This window comes from Phyllobates terribilis, unplaced genomic scaffold (genome assembly GCF_046119375.1).
Source record: "Phyllobates terribilis strain yellow unplaced genomic scaffold, ASM4611937v1 Scaffold_3__8_contigs__length_932513732, whole genome shotgun sequence".
Lineage (NCBI taxonomy): Eukaryota > Metazoa > Chordata > Amphibia > Anura > Dendrobatidae > Phyllobates > Phyllobates terribilis.
Window position 1 is genome coordinate 20,362,191 of NW_027362763.1, and position 20,517 is coordinate 20,382,707.

At 43.1% G+C, this 20,517-nt stretch overlaps 1 protein-coding gene across 1 annotated transcript in view; it reads right to left on the minus strand.

Annotated features, from left to right (window-relative positions):
- Nucleotides 1-4,019: 4,019 nt before the first annotated feature.
- The window catches only part of LOC141258708 (uncharacterized), a 53,633-nt gene continuing 37,135 nt past the window's right edge, over nt 4,020-20,517 (minus strand). Inside the window, exon 9 of the mRNA XM_073673730.1 lies at nt 4,020-7,232. Coding sequence (XP_073529831.1) covers nt 6,079-7,232 — 1,154 coding nt within the window. The 3' untranslated portion in view covers nt 4,020-6,078. The remainder of the gene's footprint in view (nt 7,233-20,517) is intronic.

Consider the following 20,517-nt stretch of genomic DNA (forward strand, 5'->3'; position numbering starts at 1 on the left):
GGAGCTACTCTATATTCTTTATTGTTCCTGAGCCGATTGGGGATAATGTGAAATTACTGTGAAAGAGTGAAGCTCAGCTCAAAGCAGACCATGCAACATAGCAAAGGGCCTAAGTCTACCAGTAAACCCGGTAAGAAATGGTTGGAGAAAAAAAGAAACAGGTGTACAATCCCATCAAGATGCGTGAGCCGAATATGTGAAACTGGCTGAGTGGGCTTGTGACGACACAGCATTTAATCTTAGTTAGGATAGGCATATTTTTCTTCAGTAAGTCAAGAGACCTGAGCCATTGTTCATGAGCTTGAACGCTGACTCTTGAGTGGATGTTTGTTGTAACTTATTGTCTGCTATCTTTGGGAGATAGGGACGCAGGGTTACTGAACATTTGATGTTCGCTAATATGCTGACTACCCATTAAATAAGTCCATATAACTTGTTGACCTGCAAAACAGTGAAGGCCAAACAATGCAGATTGATTAAATACGCAATGAGAGTTGACCTCATCCCACCTTCCCCCTGACCTCTGAATGATGACCTGGAGGACAGATCTGGGTATAAAAGGGACCTCCATGCATCTGCAAGAAGATTTTTACAAAACAGCAGCCAGGACACCATGGCTCCATTAAGAGGGATACAGACAGAAACTCTACAGGATGCCAGCTTAAGGGACCATGGCCCTAGCTAGAAGAATACAGATCTGCTCTGTGAAGGATGGGGGGGATGTAATGGCAGCTTACAATCATCATGTAAGCATGTATAGTTGTAACCAGACACCTGGCCAGCTTCAAACAAAGGATTTACACCCCCACCAGCTAGCTGGTAAGCTCCTACAGGAAGATTCCCTGTGGATGCAAGCCATGCACTCCCCTTTGTTCAGACAGATAGGAATTTCATAACAAGTTATGGAAATACTATATGTCCTAGCCGTACATCAAATATATTTCTGAGATTCCCAGGACATGGTGAATGTTAGCCTGGGCCTCGACCCATTCTAGCACATATGGATAGAGAGATACATAGGAAAGCTATTAGGAAACAGATAGCACAGCTGTGTTTAGTCTCCACGCCTAGCAGGGGCCCGGCTGGATCAGATGACACCAGAACCGCCACCCTAGGACTGTCCATTAAGGAGTTATGACCCATCTGAAATTTTGGAGTTATCTGCCAGGGGCACGGGGATGGGACTCATGTTCAACCCAGAGGGCAGGTAACCATAGGAGATATAAGCTAGAATAAGGTGATCTGGCTCTCTCTGATGCATGCTGCCACTTCAAACAGGGGAACTCACGTTGAGTAACGCGCAGCAAAGGACCAAGGAACCCACTGGAAGCTCAGGCCCCCATGATGCCCAGCGTACACTTGGTCAAACGTCACCGGTAAATTTACATGATTCATCTGCTTATATCTTTTGTCCTACTACTGTTGCATTTGCATCTCTGACCATTATGTATTTATAACCCTTGTGTATATAGTGTATTGTCTAGTGTGCCCTTAACCCCTTTCTGGCCCAAAGCGTACTAATACGTATCTGCGCCCTAGGCCTTATGGGCCAGATACACAAGCTGTGCGGGCACGATCGCCGCCGGGTGTCAGCTGATTGTCACAGCTGACACCCGGTGCTATATGCAGGGAGCGGTCCTGCACCGCTCCCGGCACATTAACCCCCGAAATGCTGCGATTGAAATCGATCGCAGCATTGCGGGAGCAAGGGGGAGGTAAGTGCCGATACTTACCTCCTCCTCCGGCATCCCGCGGTGTCTGTGTCGGGTCTCGGATGTTGTCATCGTGACCCGATGTCATCATGACAACATCCGGGTCACCAGGAGGTAATAAGTTACTTTGGTCATGCGCAGTGCGTGACCAAAGTAAATTCTCATTGTGCAGCACTGACAGGCTGTATAGCACAGGGATGGTGCTGCATTCCTTTGCTATACAGCCGATCAGAATGTAAAAAGTGAAAGTCCCATAGTGGGACAATGTGTAAAAGTAAGAAAAGTGTCAAAGTGAGTAAAAGAAAAAAAAAAAAAATCCCCAAAAAATAAAAATATATTGTACGCATAAATAAATAATAAAAAAAAGCAATAAAAGTACACATATTTGGTATCGCCGCGTCCAGAACGACCTGACCTATAAAACTGTCCCACAAGATAACCCCTTTAGTTTAGTGAACACTGTAAAAAAGAAAAAAAAACAAGCAAAAAACAATGCTTTATCATCATACCGCCATACAAAAAACAGAATAAAATGCGATCAAAAAGACGAAAGTAAATAAAAATGGCACAGCTGAAAACGTCATCTTGTTCCGCAAAAAACAAGCCACCATACAGCTCCATCAGCTGAAAAATAAAAAAGTTATAGCTCTCACAATAAAGCGATGCAAAAACAATTCTTTTTTCTATAAATATAAAATATTTTTTTTTGTGTAAAAGCGCCAAAACATAAAAAAAACAATATAAATGTGGTACCGCTGTAAATGTACTGACCCAAAGAATAAAGCTGCCTTATCAATTTTACCACAAGCGGAACGGTATTCACCCCCCCCCCCCAAAAAAAGAAAAATAAATCCTGAATTGTTGTTTTTTGTCTATTCTGCCTCCCAAAAATCGGAATAGAAAGCGATCAAAAAATGTCACGTGCCTGAAAATGACACCAATAAAAATGTCAACTTGTCCCGCAAAAAACAAGCCGTCACATGACTCTGTCTGCCAAAATATGGAAAAATTATAGCTCTCAAAATATGGCGATGCAAAAACTAGTCTTGGCAAAAAAAAAGAAGTTTTTTTAGCGCGTGACAGCTGTCAATCTCTGTAATCGCACCGACCCGAAGAATAAAGTCGTCTAATCACTTATACCGCACGAGGAACGGCGTAAAAAATAAACTCTAGGATTAGGGTTGGGCTAGGGTTAGGGTCGTGTTAGAGTTAGGGTTGTGCTAGGGTTAGGGTTGGGCTAAGGTTAGGGTTGGGCTAGGATTAGGGTTGTGGTAGGGTTAGGGCTGGGCTAGGGTTAGGGTCGTGCTAGGGTTAGGGTCGTGCTAGGGTTAGGCTAAGGTTAGGGTTGGGGTTGTGATTTTTTCAGAAGTAAAGAAAAAAAATGACGACGATATGGCGACCAGTGTTGAGCGCAAGTGCTCACTACTTGAGTTTGCATTGGGTGCTCGGGTATGCGGGTTCTTGAGTGACATGCTCGAGTCTCTTCCCCATAAGTTTTGCAGCTGTTATACAGCCAAAAAAACCTCGCGGGGATTGCCTGCCATGCACGAGCGATCCCCGCATGTTTTTTTTTGGGGTGTCTAATAACCATGAAACATGCGGGCGGGGACTCGAGCATGTCACTCGAGCACGCGCGATACATGGTGCATACCCGAGTACCCGATGCAAACTCAAGTAGCGAGCACTTGCACTCAAGACTAATGACAACTTATTCAATAACCTAATGTTATCAAATTCTGTGTCATACCTCTGGGGTTCAAAATGTTCACTATACCCCTTGACAAAATCCTTGAGGGGTGTAGTTTCCAAAATGGGGTCATTTTGGGGGAGGGGGGGTTTCCACTGTTTAGGCGCATCAGGGGCTCTCCAAACACAACATGGCGTCTGCTAATTATTCAAGCAAATTTTACATTCAAAAAGTCAAATTGGCACTCCTTCCCTTCCGAACCCTACCGTGCACCCAAGCAGTGGTTTTCCCCCACATATTGGGTATCGGCTTACTCAGGAGAAATTGCACAACAAACTGCATGGTGCAATTTCTCCCATTATCCTTATGAAAATGCAAAATTGGAGACTGGAAAACATTTTTGTGGGAAAAATGTGAAAATTTTATTTTTACGGCTCAATGTTATAAACTTCTGTGAAGCACCTGGGGGTTCAAGGTGCTCACCACACATCTAGATAAGTTCCCTGAGGAATCTAGTTTCCAAAATGGTGTCACTTGTGGGGGGTTTCCACTGTTTAGGCACATCAGGGGCTTCCCAAACGCAACATGGCATCTGCTAATTATTTTACATTCAAAAAGTCAAATGGTGCTCCTTCCCTTCCGAACCCTGCCGTGCGCCCAAACAGTGGTTTTCCCCCACATATTGGGTATCTGCGTGCTCAGGGGAAATTGCACAACAAATTTTGGGGTCTATTTTTTAATGATACCCTTGCAAAAATAAAAAAAATTGGGTCTAAAGTAACATTTTTGTGAAAAAATAAATGTTCATTTTTTTCTTCCACGTTCGAAAAATTCCTATGAAGCACCTGAAGGGTTAATAAACTTCTTGAATGTGGTTTTGAGCACCTTGAGGGGTGCAGTTTTTAGAAGGGTGTCAATTTGGGGTATTTTCTGTCATAAAGGCCCCTCAAAGTTACTTCACATTTGATGTGGTCCCTAAAGAAATGGTTTTGTAAATTTTGTTGGAAAAATGAGAAATCGCTTGTCAACTTTTAACCCTTATAGCTCCCTAACAAAAAAAAATTTTGGTTCCAAAATTGTGCTGATGTAAAAAGTAGACATTTTGGAAATGTTATTTATTAACTATTTTGTGCAACATATCTCTCTGATTTAAGGGCATGAAAATTCAAAGTTTGAAAATTGCGAAATTTTTGCCAAATTTCCATTTTTTTCACAAATAAATGCAAGTGATATCGAATAAATTTTACCACTATCATGAAGTACAATATGTCCCGAAAAAACAATCTCAGAATCGGGGATACTTTGAAGCTTTTCAGAGTAATTACCTCATAAAGTGACAGTGCTCAGAACTATAAAAATTGGCCTAGTCATTAACTTGCAAACCACCCTCGGGGGTAAAGGGGTTAAGGCGATTAAAAATATAATTTAACCTTGGTACTGCTCTTTTATCTCGATCCATGAATCCACATGTCCATTGTTCGGTTTAATTCCCATGCTACCGGGGTTGGTTTCTGGCCCGATATAACTCACGTTAGCGGACCGGAGCTTATATTGAATAGCAATGGTAATGGTAGGCAGTGAGGCCTCATTCACATTTGCATATTTTGGCCAATATTTTGCATTTGTATTTATAATCTAATAGTGGAAACAGAAAATAATCAGAGAGAATAATGGGAAGATTTGCACATATTAAACATATGAGAAGAAGGCCTCGGATAACAAAGAGAAAAATCCAGTCATTCGAACTACAGGCGAAAGTGACCGATCAATTCTGTAACAATTTAATATTCAATTTTATTCTTTCTGACCAATTGTATCACCTTTATCTTCACACACCATTTAACTAAGGATCTAATATTAATATGTCCACATGTTAAACCAGTTTACAGGGGGTGTTCTTACTTTTTACGGATCCACTCAGCAATGTGGGTGACTTCATGAATACAGTAATAAAAAGTAAGGTTCATAATAAAAACTCCGCTTCAAGGCTTGGAAGTTCTTCTTTACTTCCTAAGGACCTGTTCACACTGTGTTTCTGCAGTGTGTTAAGGGGTTCTGTCTGAATCCACCTAAAAATGGGATTCGGATGAACCATCTAATGGGGCATAGACTATTGTGACACTAATCGAGTTCAAACTAACTCCATTCGTGCTTAGTTCAAAAAGTGTTTTTAGATGGGCACAGGCCGGGCTGAAACGACGCACATGTTCAGAAAAAAATACACAAATGGAGTTCATTTGAATTTGTGTCACTGCAGTCTACGGCTCGGTCAGGGGTTGGTCCGAATCCTGCTTAAAGGGATTTACAGGGAGCCCACAAATGCAGTGTGAACAAGGCCATATAACCACAAGGCTTATTCTCCATAGCTCAGCCACAACTGATCTCGGGCGTTTGCCAGATCCCGTCACACTCTACCCCACGCCCAAAAAATAAACACTCTGATAGGCTGGTTAATGTCTGAATAACCTAATAATTTGCTTGGAAAGTGATGAATCTTATAAAACAAAAACATTCTCTATGGAAATTCTGTGATAAGTTATCAAATTAGACTTTCTTGTAAAATATTTTCCACGCCTCAAATACAGAAGATCAAAAAGGCTTCTGCTCTGAGTGACTTCTCTGATGATCCCCAAGCTCCGCTTTAGTGATAAAACATTTACGCCAATTGGCACATGAAAATCACTTCTCCTGTTTGTGAATTTTCTGATGTCTAACAAGACCTGATTTAATGGTAAAACATTTCCCACATTGTGAACATGAATACGGCTTTTTTCCTGTGTGAATTCTCTCATGTGTAACAAGATGGGATTTATTTGTAAAACATTTCCCACAAGCAGAGCAGGAATACGGCCTCTCCCCTGTGTGACTTCTCTCATGTGTAGCAAGATCTGACTTGTATATAAAACATTTTCCACATTCGGAACATGTAAATGGTTTCTCTCCTGTGTGAATTCTTAGATGATCCCTAAGTTTAGCTTTAGTGATAAAACATTTCCCACATTCTGAACATGAATACGGCTTCTCTCCTGTGTGACTTCTCTGATGTGTAATGAGATCTGATTTACTTGTGAAAGATTTCCCACATTCTAAACATGTAAATGGTCTCTCTCCTGTGTGACTTCTCTCATGTGTAATAAGATTAGATTTATTCGTAAAACATTTCCCACATTCTGAACAATTGAATGGCTTCTCCCCTGTGTGACTTCTCCTATGTGTAATAAGATGTGATTTATTTGTAAAACATTTCCCACATTCTGAGCATGAGTACGGCTTCTCTCCTGTGTGAATTCTCTGATGTTTAACAAGGTCTGATTTATTTCTAAAACACTTTCCACATTGTGAACATGAATACGGCTTCACCCCTGTGTGAATTCTCTCATGTCTAATAAGATGTGCTTTGTCGGTAAAACATTTCCCACAATCTGAACATGAAAATCGCTTTTCTCCTGCATGACTTTTCTCATGTTGATAAAGACCTGATTTACGGGTAAAACATTTCCCACATTCTGGGCAGGAGTACGGCTTCTCTCCTGTGTGAATTCTTTTATGTATAACAAGACCTGAGCCTTTTGTGAAGTGCTTTCCGCATTCACCACATTGAAATCTTTTACCATCTTTTTGATCTTTACTTGGGGGAAAAATCTGTGGTCGGTCCAAAGAAGGTTCTTCATGTTTAGAAGGATTGTATAATAAGTCTGAACTGTAATGTTTTGGATGTACATTATCTGTGTGGTGGTTTTCTCCAGTAGAGTGCTTCATGACGTCATCGTCATCTTCTGGTTTATAATTTACTGATGACATGAAGATTTCCTCAGGGCTATCGCCAACAAATTCTGTTTGGATATAAAATTTCAGTTTTTTGTTATCATATATTATTGAAATTCATAACATTCCTATTCCAATTTTTTGGTACAGTGTTCACCATCTGAGTGAAGACTGATTGCCCTCAGTAAGACAAACAAAGTAATCTTGCAGATATGAGACCTTAACCAGGACAAAACAGGAAAGCAAAGGTGATGTCTCAGAACCAAACAAGTACAAGCAAAAGACCATCTCCCTGTGGCCAAACATTTCTGAGCTCCTGGACACAACATAATCCAGAAAAGTGTTCTACCAAAAAGCAGCTTCACATCAGTAAGACACGGAAGGGTGTGAGAACATAAATCTGTGACAGTCATTGATACACGTATCACAGGACTAAGTCTGTCGCAAAGTTTTGTCATTCTACAACATCTGAGGAATCTGGCCAAGGACAGCGAGGACATCAGGTCAGAATCCTACTGCAATTTAAGGACAATGCTCATGCCACTTACCTTCAATAATTAATGATTTACTCTCCAAGCTCATTCTTTGTTATTTTATTTTTTAAAATGTCCGTTCATACCACCATATCTCTGCTTGTTAGTGTGTGTATAATGTGTTTTCTTCGGATAATTTATTATACCATGCCTGAGGAGGAGACCTAAGTAGTCTCAGACGCTTCCTTTGTAACATTACTCATACAAGAGACAACCCATATTGCTACCCGTGTGCCGTGCGATTAGAACATTGCAATGCGTAGACAAAGCTTTGCACTTTTTCTTTGACATTTGAAAAGAATCACTGATGAAACACTGATCACTGACGTCAGAGGACGCCTTAAGATCTATTCAGCATTTTCATAACACTTTTTTTTATTATAGAATTATAGGAAACAAAGAAACACCTCCCAGAATCCCCCATGTTGGAAACTACCCTCAAAGAATTCATGTTGGGGTGTTGTGACCAATAGAATTGCACCATGAGATGAGAAATGAAACTTTCTTCAGTAAAGCACTGTCTCCCCCGAATGTTCCCAAGGAACAATAGGCAAAAACCGCCCCATAGCTTCTTGCGGAAAGTGTGGCCCCATAGTGCCGTGTGGGCCTAGATGGGCACAGAACATTGGGGTTTTGGACCACAGGTTTTATTGGAACCATTTTCAGGGACCAGATCATATCTACAAAGTCCCCGGGTACCAGCTCAGGGGAAACCCACAAGAAGTGACCCCAGTTTGCAAATTAGGGGTGTCTTCAATAACTTAATTGGTTCTGGATGGTGCAGACTAAAAATGACAAACTTTTCACAATTCTACCATTTCAGTGCTCAATGGAGACGAGCCCTCCATGGACTGTGCCCGTGATCTACTTCTTGGACACAAATAGGAAAAATCCAACCACGTGACATTTCACGCCAAATTTGGCAATTTTGACTTCATTTAATTGTGATTACAGGGGCTTTACAGGTGTCAAAATATTAACCCTTTCATGACGCAGCCCTACTCCGTTTTTGTTTTTTGCTCCCCTTCTTCCCAGAGCCATAACTTTTTTTTATTTTATTTTATGGCCGTGTGACGGCTTATTTTTTGCGCGCCGAGCTGACGTTTTTATTGATACCATTTTGGGATAAATCCGATGTTTTGATCGCCCGTTATTGCATTTTATTTCAATGTTGTGACAACCAAAAAAACGTAATTCTGGTGTTTACAATTTTTTTCTTGTTCCGCCGTTTACAGATCGGATTAATTCTTTTTTTATATTGATAGATCGGGCGATTCTGAACGCGGCGATACCAAATATGTGTATGTAGTTTTTTTTTATTGATTAATTTTGAATGGGGCGAAGGGGGGGGGGTGATTTAAACTTTTATATATTTTTTAATACTTTTAAAAACATTTTTTTTTACTTTTCACTGACTTCAATAGTCTCCATGTCTTCAAAAGCTGCGATCGTCCGATCACCTGTGTTACACATACGACTGCAGCCCTGCTGTGTGTAACTTAAGTGCTCATCTGCTATGAATATCGACCACTGGGTGGCGCTCATAACAGATCGGCAATGATAACCACAGGGGTCTCGTGCCAACCCATCGGTGACCTGCGATCATGTGACGGGGTTGCCGATGGGCGGAGCCAACATCGCGCCTCCCAGAAGCGTGAGATAAATGCCGCTGTCAGAGATTGAGAGCGGCATTTGACTAGTTAACAGCTGTGCATGGATCGCGATCCCACCCGCGGCTGTTAGGGGCACATGACAGCTGGCCGCTTATCCACTGTCTGACACATGGCAGGGCCAAAGGGACGGATTGTCCTACACCCACTGGAGCTCAGACTGCTGGAATGGTTTCCGGGCGCCATGTTGTAGTTGCAGGGTCCTTGGGTAGAGACTAGCAAATCAAATTCACGTTAAACTTTGAAAGACCTATCAAAGCTGGCAAAATTGAATACTCTGTCATCTGCTTTTCAAGAATAGCCTAAAATGGCTGCCACCATGCTAGAGATAGGAGAAGATGGACAAACAACATCACATGGCTTCAGGTGGATTACAGCCAATCAGCCACAGCCCGTATACAGGTAGAGAATGAAGATGTCATAAGTAACCTCAGATTATAATGTCCTAGGAAGAGACACGTAATACATAGAATATACTGCACAGTGAGTGCAAGCAGTGAGGAATAGTGTGTGAGCCTGAAGAAGAGCGTAATACAGATTTATCTGCTAGGGATAGATAGGAGAGCACGTAAAGGCTGCCCCTGACTCTCTGTTAGGCAGTGAGGAATAGTGTGTCAGTCTGGAGAAGAGAATAATACAGATTTATGTGCTAGGGATAGATAGGAGAGCACGTAAATGCTGCGCCTGACTCTGTTAGGCAGTGAGGAAGTGTGTCAGTCTGGAGAAGAGCATAATACAGATTTATGTGCTAAGGGTAGATAGGAGAGCACGTAAAGGCTGCGCCTGACTCTCTGTTAGGCAGTGAGGAAGTGTGTCATGCTGGAGAAGAGCGTAATACAGATTTATCTGCTAAGGGTAGATAGGAGAGCAGGTGAAGGCTGCGCCTGACTCTCTGTTAGGCAGTGAGGAATAGTGTGAGCCTGAAGAAGAGCATAATACAGATTTATCTGCTAAGGGTAGATAGGAGAGCACGTAAAGGCTGCGCATGACTCTCTGTTAGGCAGTGAGGAATAGTGTGTCAGTCTGGAGAAGAGGGTAATACAGATTTATCTGCTAAGGGTAGATAGGAGAGCACGTAAAGGCTGCGCATGACTCTCTGTTAGGCAGTGAGGAATAGTGTGTCAGTCTGGAGAAGAGCGTAATACAGATTTATCTGCTAAGGATAGATAGGAGAGCACCTAAAGGCTGCGCCTGACTGTTAGGCAGTGAGGAATAGAGTGTGAGCCTGAAGAAGAGCGTAATACAGATTTATCTACTAAGGGTAGATAGGAGAGCACGTAAAGGCTGCGCATGACTGTTAGGCAGTGAGGAATAGTGTGTCAGTCTGGAGTAGAGCGTAATACAGATTTACCTGCTAAGGGTAGGTAGGAGAGCACGTAAAGGCTGCGCCTGACTCTCTGTTAGGCAGTATGGAATAGTGTGTCAGTCTGGAGAAGAGTGTAATACAGATTTATCTGCTAAGGATAGATAGGAGAGCACGTAAAGGCTGCGCCTGACTGTTAGGCAGTGAGGAATAGTGTGTCAGTCTGGAGAAGAGCATAATACAGATTTATGTGCTAAGGGTAGATAGGAGAGCACGTAAAGGCTGCGCCTGACTCTCTGTTAGGCAGTGAGGAAGTGTGTCATGCTGGAGAAGAGCGTAATACAGATTTATCTGCTAAGGGTAGATAGGAGAGCAGGTGAAGGCTGCGCCTGACTCTCTGTTAGGCAGTGAGGAATAGTGTGAGCCTGAAGAAGAGCATAATACAGATTTATCTGCTAAGGGTAGATAGGAGAGCACGTAAAGGCTGCGCATGACTCTCTGTTAGGCAGTGAGGAATAGTGTGTCAGTCTGGAGAAGAGGGTAATACAGATTTATCTGCTAAGGGTAGATAGGAGAGCACGTAAAGGCTGCGCATGACTCTCTGTTAGGCAGTGAGGAATAGTGTGTCAGTCTGGAGAAGAGCGTAATACAGATTTATCTGCTAAGGATAGATAGGAGAGCACCTAAAGGCTGCGCCTGACTGTTAGGCAGTGAGGAATAGAGTGTGAGCCTGAAGAAGAGCGTAATAAGCGTAATACAGATTTATCTACTAAGGGTAGATAGGAGAGCACGTAAAGGCTGCGCATGACTGTTAGGCAGTGAGGAATAGTGTGTCAGTCTGGAGTAGAGCGTAATACAGATTTACCTGCTAAGGGTAGGTAGGAGAGCACGTAAAGGCTGCGCCTGACTCTCTGTTAGGCAGTATGGAATAGTGTGTCAGTCTGGAGAAGAGCGTAATACAGATTTATCTGCTAAGGATAGATAGGAGAGCACGTAAAGGCTGCGCCTGACTGTTAGGCAGTGAGGAATAGTGTGTCAGTCTGGAGTAGAGCGTAATACAGATTTACCTGCTAAGGGTAGGTAGGAGAGCACGTAAAGGCTGCGCCTGACTCTCTGTTAGGCAGTATGGAATAGTGTGTCAGTCTGGAGAAGAGCGTAATACAGATTTATCTGCTAGGGATAGATAGGAGAGCACCTAAAGGCTGCGCCTGGCTCTCTATTAGGCAGTGAGGGAGTTGGACTGCTAGCAGTAGTGCATGCTAATAGGCCTCCATTGTTTTCATTCAAACATTCTCATTTTATACATTTTTTTCATTCCTTTTTGTGTTTGTCCACTCTGGATCAGAGTCATCTGATAATAGTGAAATAAAAAACCTTTTATATGCTAGAACCAGAAATATTTTCAGGCTCAGTCAAGTTTACTTAGGCTTTGTCCACGCCAATCTATCATCAAGTTACCAACTTCTCACAACTATTCACACCTGACCTGCACAATTTTGGTAATGCATCTTTCCAGTTTATCTATACTTCACTGCATTTCTGCTATTAATCATTGCCTCAAGGAAAGATACCAGACTGCAATAACTAGATCTCTGTTACATTGCTGCTATTCACCATTATCCTGCTGGAAGAAACCAGACTTGGATTAACTGGTTACCTGCTGCAAAGTACCAGTTTCCAATACTGCTACTGTTCCTGTGTCCACACACCTGACTCTGCTTCATCTGTGTTACCTGCTCAGCTTATCTGTCAGTTTTCCTGGCCCTCGCTGATCTACGTGTCAGTCATCAAGACCCGCTCTGCTGCACCATCGCCTCTAGTCTGTGTTTCACATAAGGACCTGCAGCTTAAAGAATCCACTTCACTGAGTTTGCTCCACACTTCCTCATGGATCGTTGCTAACTATCAAGATGCAGGGAGGAAGTGGGGACCAAACTTCATTGGTGCGCACCGCGGAGGTCACTGGATCAGACGTCACAGTGACTCCCGGCGCCTGCGCATTAGAGCAAATCAGTAAAATAGGGCAGGGAGAAAAAAAAAAAGCGCCCTAAGCTATAGGCGCATTGCGCATGCACGGGATGTGCAGCCCTAGACTGCAAGTGACAGGGCCCTGTGACGGGAAGGGGGGAATATTTAAATTAAGCATATAGGCGGGCATTTCTTGGTATTCCCAGGACACCAAGCCTAGGAAAAAGGATTTTATAAAAAGCAATTTCACAGCCACAAGAAAGCTAATATGGGACACACAGGTAGGTATAGATTCACATTTCTATAAGCTGTACGCCCATATTAGAGGTCTGATAGGTCCCAGGGGGGACAGATGCCCTTTAAATGTTTTACGATGTCATGTATCAGTACATCCTAGCCAATCTGGATGGCCCGATTCATCGTCAGGCGGACGGTGTTCATGCCTCTCTTGAGGAGGGGGCATGCTGGAGTCAAAGGCACCATCCTCTTAATGAATCAGATGCGTCTAAAAAGTGGCGTATTCCTCCGGAGACTGAAGTACAATTTGTGGTGTAAGGCATGAAACAAATTGTCATGAATAAGACAAGCTGTGGTGTCACATCCTTATCCCACCGATTTTGATAGAGCTGGCCGAAATGTGAAAAAGTCACAAAATGTTTGTGAAAGTTGTACAAAATGTTTCTGACTTTTCAAAGTGATTTGCATCATAATTCTGGTTTAATTGCTCTGCTGAATAGGGGCCATAGTCTTAAAGACTGCTCTGTTTTGAAGAGACTCTGACAGAACCATATCTAAGTCAAACTGGAAGAATGTCTCCGAGTGCCACCAACTACCAAGGCTCGGTTATTTCATCACTTTTGGAGTTTCTGTTATTCTGGACTAGTTACAACCTGTTGGTCTTAAAGCTCTCCAAATATTTCTAGTCTTTGCAAACCAAGTGGTGGCTCCTCTTATGGCCCTGACTCGGAAGAAAAACAACGTCTTGGAACTGATCAGATTCTGCAGTTCAATCTTTCAAGCAGCTTAAATCTTGTTTCTCCACTCTACCACTACTACAACCCTGATGTTGACAGGCTGTTTTTTTAGAAGTGGATGCCTCTACTATTGATGTAATAGCAGTTCTATCACAAAATTCTTCAGAATCTAAAAATTCTTTCTGCAGTTTCTTCTCCAAGAAATTCTCTCTAACCGACCAGTATTACTCCATTGGTGATCGTGAATTCTTCACTCTTAACCATCAAATTAACTCTGAAAGAAGAGTGTCATCTAATGGAAGGAGCTACGTTTCTAGTGATCATCTATATGGACTATAAAAACCCAGATTATCTTCACTCTGCACTGAATTGAGCACGATGGTCACTCTTCTTCTTGCGGTTTGACCTAATTGATTCTCCAATATTTTCCTTTACTAGGACTTCCATCTGCTCCAAAGTTGGCCCAAGTGTTCTTCATAAGAATTTTCTGGTTCCACAGTTTTTCTGCTCATATAGTGTCTGGCCGTGGTGTGCAGTGAATTGATCGAGAAGCTGTGAAGATTTTGTTCCTTTTTTCATCATTTGCATATTATTAACATGTATATCCATCCAGTGATTTCCATAATTCCACAACTTTTCTTTTTGGGTGTTGCGATTTCAATATTGAAGAGTGTAAATCTTAGACTTATTCTTTGCCTAGCAGCCTAAAGAGCAAACTGAAATAATCAGTCAATTGAGCAATACCTTACATTTTCATCAAGATTTTTGTTCAGATTTGCTTCCTTGGCCAGAATTTGCTCATGACATTAGAGTCTGAGTAGTCAGTGTCACAGTGGTAAGTCATACACCTGCTAAGCGCCGTGCTACTCAATGTGCTCGCTGCTCTGCCCCTCCCCGTGTCAGGCCGCCTAGCTGAGTCACCTCACGCTGCTCTCCTAGCTCTGCTGTATCTTCCACCTGTCTCTACCTGGCTATAGGTAGGCGCAGCCAGATCATATAATCAGATAAACATTGACAACCTATTCCCAAGCATATCTCCTGGGGATAAAGTTTGGCATTCCATTAAAAACACTTGTTTAAAGCCTCGTAAGAAACGGTTTCCAAGGTTCAGCAATCCATTCCAGATAATTCAACAAATCAATCCAGTCACTTTAAGACTGAATTTACCTCCCATGCTAAAAATTCCAAATGCTCTTCATGTAGCCTTTCCATGCCTTCTGGTCGTGAATAAATTGTCTCCTCCGGCCAAGACGGCTTCTGCTTCTCATCCAGACTGGGAGTATGAAATCAAGCAAATTCTAGGCTGTAAGGAGATGCATCAGCATGTTTGCTACTTGACAGACTGGAAAGAATCTGGCCCCAGCGGCAGATGAACGGTCCGTAACAAGGATACAAACAGTCAAACGAGAAATGTCATGGCAAGCATCCTTTCTTCTGTTACAGGCTTTTCTAGAAGGAGCCCAAAAAGCAGGTACAGTTAGCGTCATCCATCACCATCACCTTCATCCATCACCATCACCTTCATCCATCACCATCACCTTCATCCATCACCATCATCCATCACCTTCATCCATCACCATCATCCATCACCTCCATCTATCATCCATCACCATCACCTTCATCCATCACCATCACCTTCATCCATCACCATCACCTTCATCCATCATCCATCACCTTCATCCATCACCTTCACCTATCACCATCACCTTCATCCATCGATCATCCATCACCTTCATCCATCACCATCACCTTCATCCATCACCTTCATCCATCACCTTCATCCATCACCTTCATCCATCACTATCATCCATCACTATCATCCATCACTATCATCCATCACCATCACCTTCATCCATCACCATCACCTTCATCCATCACCAATCACCATCATCCATCACCTTCATCCATCACCATCACCTTCATCCATCACCATCACCTTCATCCATCACCATCACCTTCATCCATCACCTTCATCCACCACCATCATCCATCACCATCACCTTCATCCATCACCATCACCTTCATCCATCACCATCACCTTCATCCATCACCTTCATCCATCACCATCACCATCATCCATCACCTTCATCCATCACCATCATCCATCACCATCACCTTCATCCATCACCAATCACCATCATCCATCACCTTCATCCATCACCATCACCTTCATCCATCACCATCACCTTCATCCACCACCATCACCTTCATCCATCACCATCATCCATCACCATCACCTTCATCCATCACCATCATCCATCACCTTCATCCATCACCATCATCCATCACCATCACCTTCATCCATCACCAATCACCATCATCCATCACCTTCATCCATCACCATCACCTTCATCCATCACCATCACCTTCATCCATCACCATCACCTTCATCCACCACCATCATCCATCACCATCATCCATCACCATCACCTTCATCCATCACCATCACCCATCACCTTCATCCATCACCATCACCTTCATCCATCACCATCATCCATCACCTTCATCCATCACCATCACCTTCATCCATCACCATCATCCATCACCATCACCTTCATCCATCACCAATCACCATCATCCATCACCTTCATCCATCACCATCACCTTCATCCATCACCATCACCTTCATCCACCACCATCACCTTCATCCATCACCATCATCCATCACCATCACCATCATCCATCACCTTCATCCATCACCATCATCCATCACCATCACCATCACCTTCATCCATCACCATCACCTTCATCCATCACCATCATCCATCACCTTCATCCATCACCATCATCCATCACCATCACCTTCATCCATCACCAATCACCATCATCCATCACCTTCATCCATCACCATCACCTTCATCCACCACCATCACCTTCATCCATCACCATCATCCATCACCATCACCTTCATCCATCACCATCATCCATCACCTTCATCCATCACCATCACCTTCATCCATCACCATCATCCATCACCTTCATCCATCACCATCATCCATCACCATCATCCATCACCTTCATCCATCACCAATCACCATCATCCATCACCTTCATCCATCACCATCACCTTCATCCATCACCTTCATCCATCACCATCACCTTCATCCACCACCATCATCCATCACCATCACCTTCATCCATCACCATCACCTTCACCTTCATCCATCACCATCACCTTCATCCATCACCATCATCCATCACCCATCACCATCACCTTCATCCATCACCAATCACCGTCATCCATCCATCACCATCACCTTCATCCATCACCATCACCTTCATCCATCACCATCACCTTCATCCATCACCATCATCTTCATCCACCACCATCACCTTCATCCATCACCATCATCCATCACCATCACCATCATCCATCACCTTCATCCATCACCATCATCCATCACCTTCATCCATCACCCATCACCATCACCTTCATCCATCACCAATCACCATCATCCATCACCTTCATCCATCACCATCATCCATCACCTTCATCCATCACCAATCACCATCATCCATCACCTTCATCCATCACCATCACCTTCATCCATCACCATCACCTTCATCCATCACCATCACCTTCATCCACCACCATCATCCATCACAATCATCCATCACCATCACCTTCATCCATCACCATCACTTTCATCCATCACCATCATCCATCACCTTCATCCATCACCATCACCTTCATCCATCACCATCATCCATCACCCATCACCAATCACCATCATCCATCACCTTCATCCATCACCATCACCTTCATCCATCACCATCACCTTCATCCACCACCATCACCTTCATCCATCACCATCATCCATCACCATCATCCATCACCATCACCTTCATCCATCACCAGCAGTGCGCTACATGAAAGACAGGACGGCTTTTACCACTTTCCATTCTAGTTGTCTGCATGGATGTCTCAGCATTTTATCTTGGAGCAGACATTTCACCTACTCACAAGGTAGGATTGTTTTCCACTGACTGGTAACCTCGTAAACATGCTTGCTTAGCTGGTACCACAAGTCCCAGCACGTGTCCCTGCACTACTAGTCTCATCTCTATCATACATTATTGCGTTTATTTTCTATTATGTCATTTTACCCGCGTCTCATTTCTCTGCGCTGGCCCTTGAGGACAATGTGTAACCCTTTTAGCGTTTTCATATTACTATACTGTTCACCTCCATGTTTGAGCATTAGCTATTACCTACCTGGATTACATTTGTTTGCACTGACCTTTAACCCTGCGATGTCACTGCGTGACCTTTTCCGGCCTGTTCTGTATTATACTGCGTTGCTCCGCTAACATGCTTGTCTGGCCTGGGGAAGACATCTGTCTGATCGTGAAACGCGTCGCTCGGTATTCATTCACTGTAAACAGGTTCTGATGAATACGCTGCCTGCCCGTCTGTCGTACTCGGCAGCGCCATTGATCCGCACCTTCATCTGGAGCCGCTGATTGACTCCATCTCTGGATTGCTTGTGCCGGATATTTGCCCATCCCTGACAGCTGTGAGAGCAGGAGTCATCTGTCTATCCGGACTCCATTTTGGTTATTCCACGTGCATCTCCTTGTTTTCCAAAATGTAGTCTGTGTATGACGTGAGATGAAGCGTTCTCAGGAATGGAAAGTAAAGAAGTAGATCCACACCTAGACCCTAAAGCTGGGCGTCCATAGTGTTAACCTTTAGATGTATGTATGCGAATGCCAACGCATATGTAGCTAACCTGAGACAATTATATTGTTACCATGTACGTCCAGTAACAACCTATATAAACCCTGACCGATGATGTAATAAAGAGATCTGCTTATACAACCCCTGGCAAAAATTATGGAATCACCGGGCTCGGAGGATGTTCATTCAGTTGTTTAATGTTGTTGAAATAAAGCAGATCACAGACATGGCACAAAACTAAAGTCATTTCAAATGGCAACTTTATGGCTTTAAGAAACACTAAAAGAAATCAAGATTAAAAATGTGGTACTCAATAAGGGTAATTTTTTTCAGACCAAGCAGAGGGAAAAAATTATTGAATCATTCAATTCTGAGGAAAAAATTATGGAATCATGAAAAACAAACACACAAAAGAACACTCCAATACATCACTAGTATTTTGTAGCTTTAATAACAGCTTGCAGTCTCTGAGGCATGGACTTAATGAGTGACAAACAGTACTCTTCATCAACCTGGCTCCAACTTTCTCTGATTGCTTTTGCCAGATCAGCTTTGCAGGTTGGAGCCTTGTCATGGACCATTTTCTTCAACTTCCACCAAAGATTTTCAATTGGATTGAGATCCGGACTATTTGCAGGCCATGACATTGACCTTATGTGTCTTCTTTCAAGGAATGTTTTCACAGTTTTTGCTCTATGGCAGGATGCATTATCATCTTGAAAAATGATGTCATCATCCCCAAACATCCTTTCAATTGATGAGATAAGAAAACTGTCCAAAATATCAATGTAAACTTGGGCATTTATTGAAGATGTAATGACAGCCATCACCCCAGTGCCTTTACCTGACATGCAGCCCCATATCATCAATGACTGTGGAAATTTGCATGTTCTCTTCAGGCAGTCATCTTTATAAATCACATTGGAACTGCACCAAACAAAAGCTCCAGCATCATCACCTTGCCCAATGCAGATGCGCGATTCATCACTGAATATGACTTTCATCCAGTCATCCACAGTCCACGATTGCTTTTCCTTAGCCCATTGTAACCTTGTTTTTTTCTGTTTAGGTGTTAATGATGGCTTATGTTTAGCTTTTCTGTATGTAAATCCCATTTCCTTTAGGCGGTTTCTTACAGTTCGGTCACAGACATTGACTCCAGTTTCCTCCCATTCGTTCCTCATTTGTTTTGTTGTGCATTTCCTGTTTTGGAGACATATTGCTTTAAGTTTCCGGTCTTGAAGCTTTGATGTCTTCCTTGGTCTACCACTATGTTTGCCTTTAACAACCTTCCCATGTTGTTTGTATTTGGTCCAGATTTTAGACACAGCTGACTGTGAACAACCAACATCTTTTGCAACATTGCGTGATGATTTACCTTCTTTTAAGAGTTTGATAATCCTCTCCTTTGTTTCAATTGACATCTCTAGTGTTAGAGCCATGATTCATGTCAGTCCACTTGGTGCAACAGCTCTCCAAGGTGTGATCACTCCTTTTTAGATGCAGACTAACGAGCAGATCTAATTTGATGCAGGTGTTCGTTTTGGAAATGAAAATCTACAGGGTGATTCCATAATTTTTTCCTCAGAATTGAGTGATTCCATAATTTTTCCCTCTGCTTGGTCTGAAAAAAATTACCCTTACTGAGTACCACATTTTTAATCTTGATTTCTTTTAGTGTTTCTTAACCCCTTTAAAGCCCATTACGTACTAATACGCGTCTGTGCCCTGGGCTTTAAGAGCCTGACCCGTATTAGTACGTCATCGCGATCGCGCGCGCACACAGGCTGTGCGGGCAATCGCCGCCGGGTGTCAGCTGATTGTCACAGCTGACACCCGGTACTATGTGCAGGGAGCGGTCCCGCACCGCTCCCGGCACATTAACCCCCGCAATGCTGCGATCGAAGTCGATCGCAGCATTGCGGTGGCAAGGGGAGGTGATCGTAATACTCACCTCCTCTTCCGGCCTCCAGCGCTGTCTGCCGCGGCTTCCCGGGTGTTGCCATGACGACCCGATGTCGTCATGACAACATCCAGGTCACCAGGCAGCAGGAACATTGCTTGGTCATGCGCAGTGCACGACCAAACAATGTTTTCACTGTGCAGCGCTGACTGCCTGCATGGCACAGGGATGGTGCTCCATCCCTATGCTATGCAGGCGATCAGAATAAAAAAAGTGAAAGTCCCATAGTGGGACAAAGTAAAAAAGTGTAAAAACTGTCAG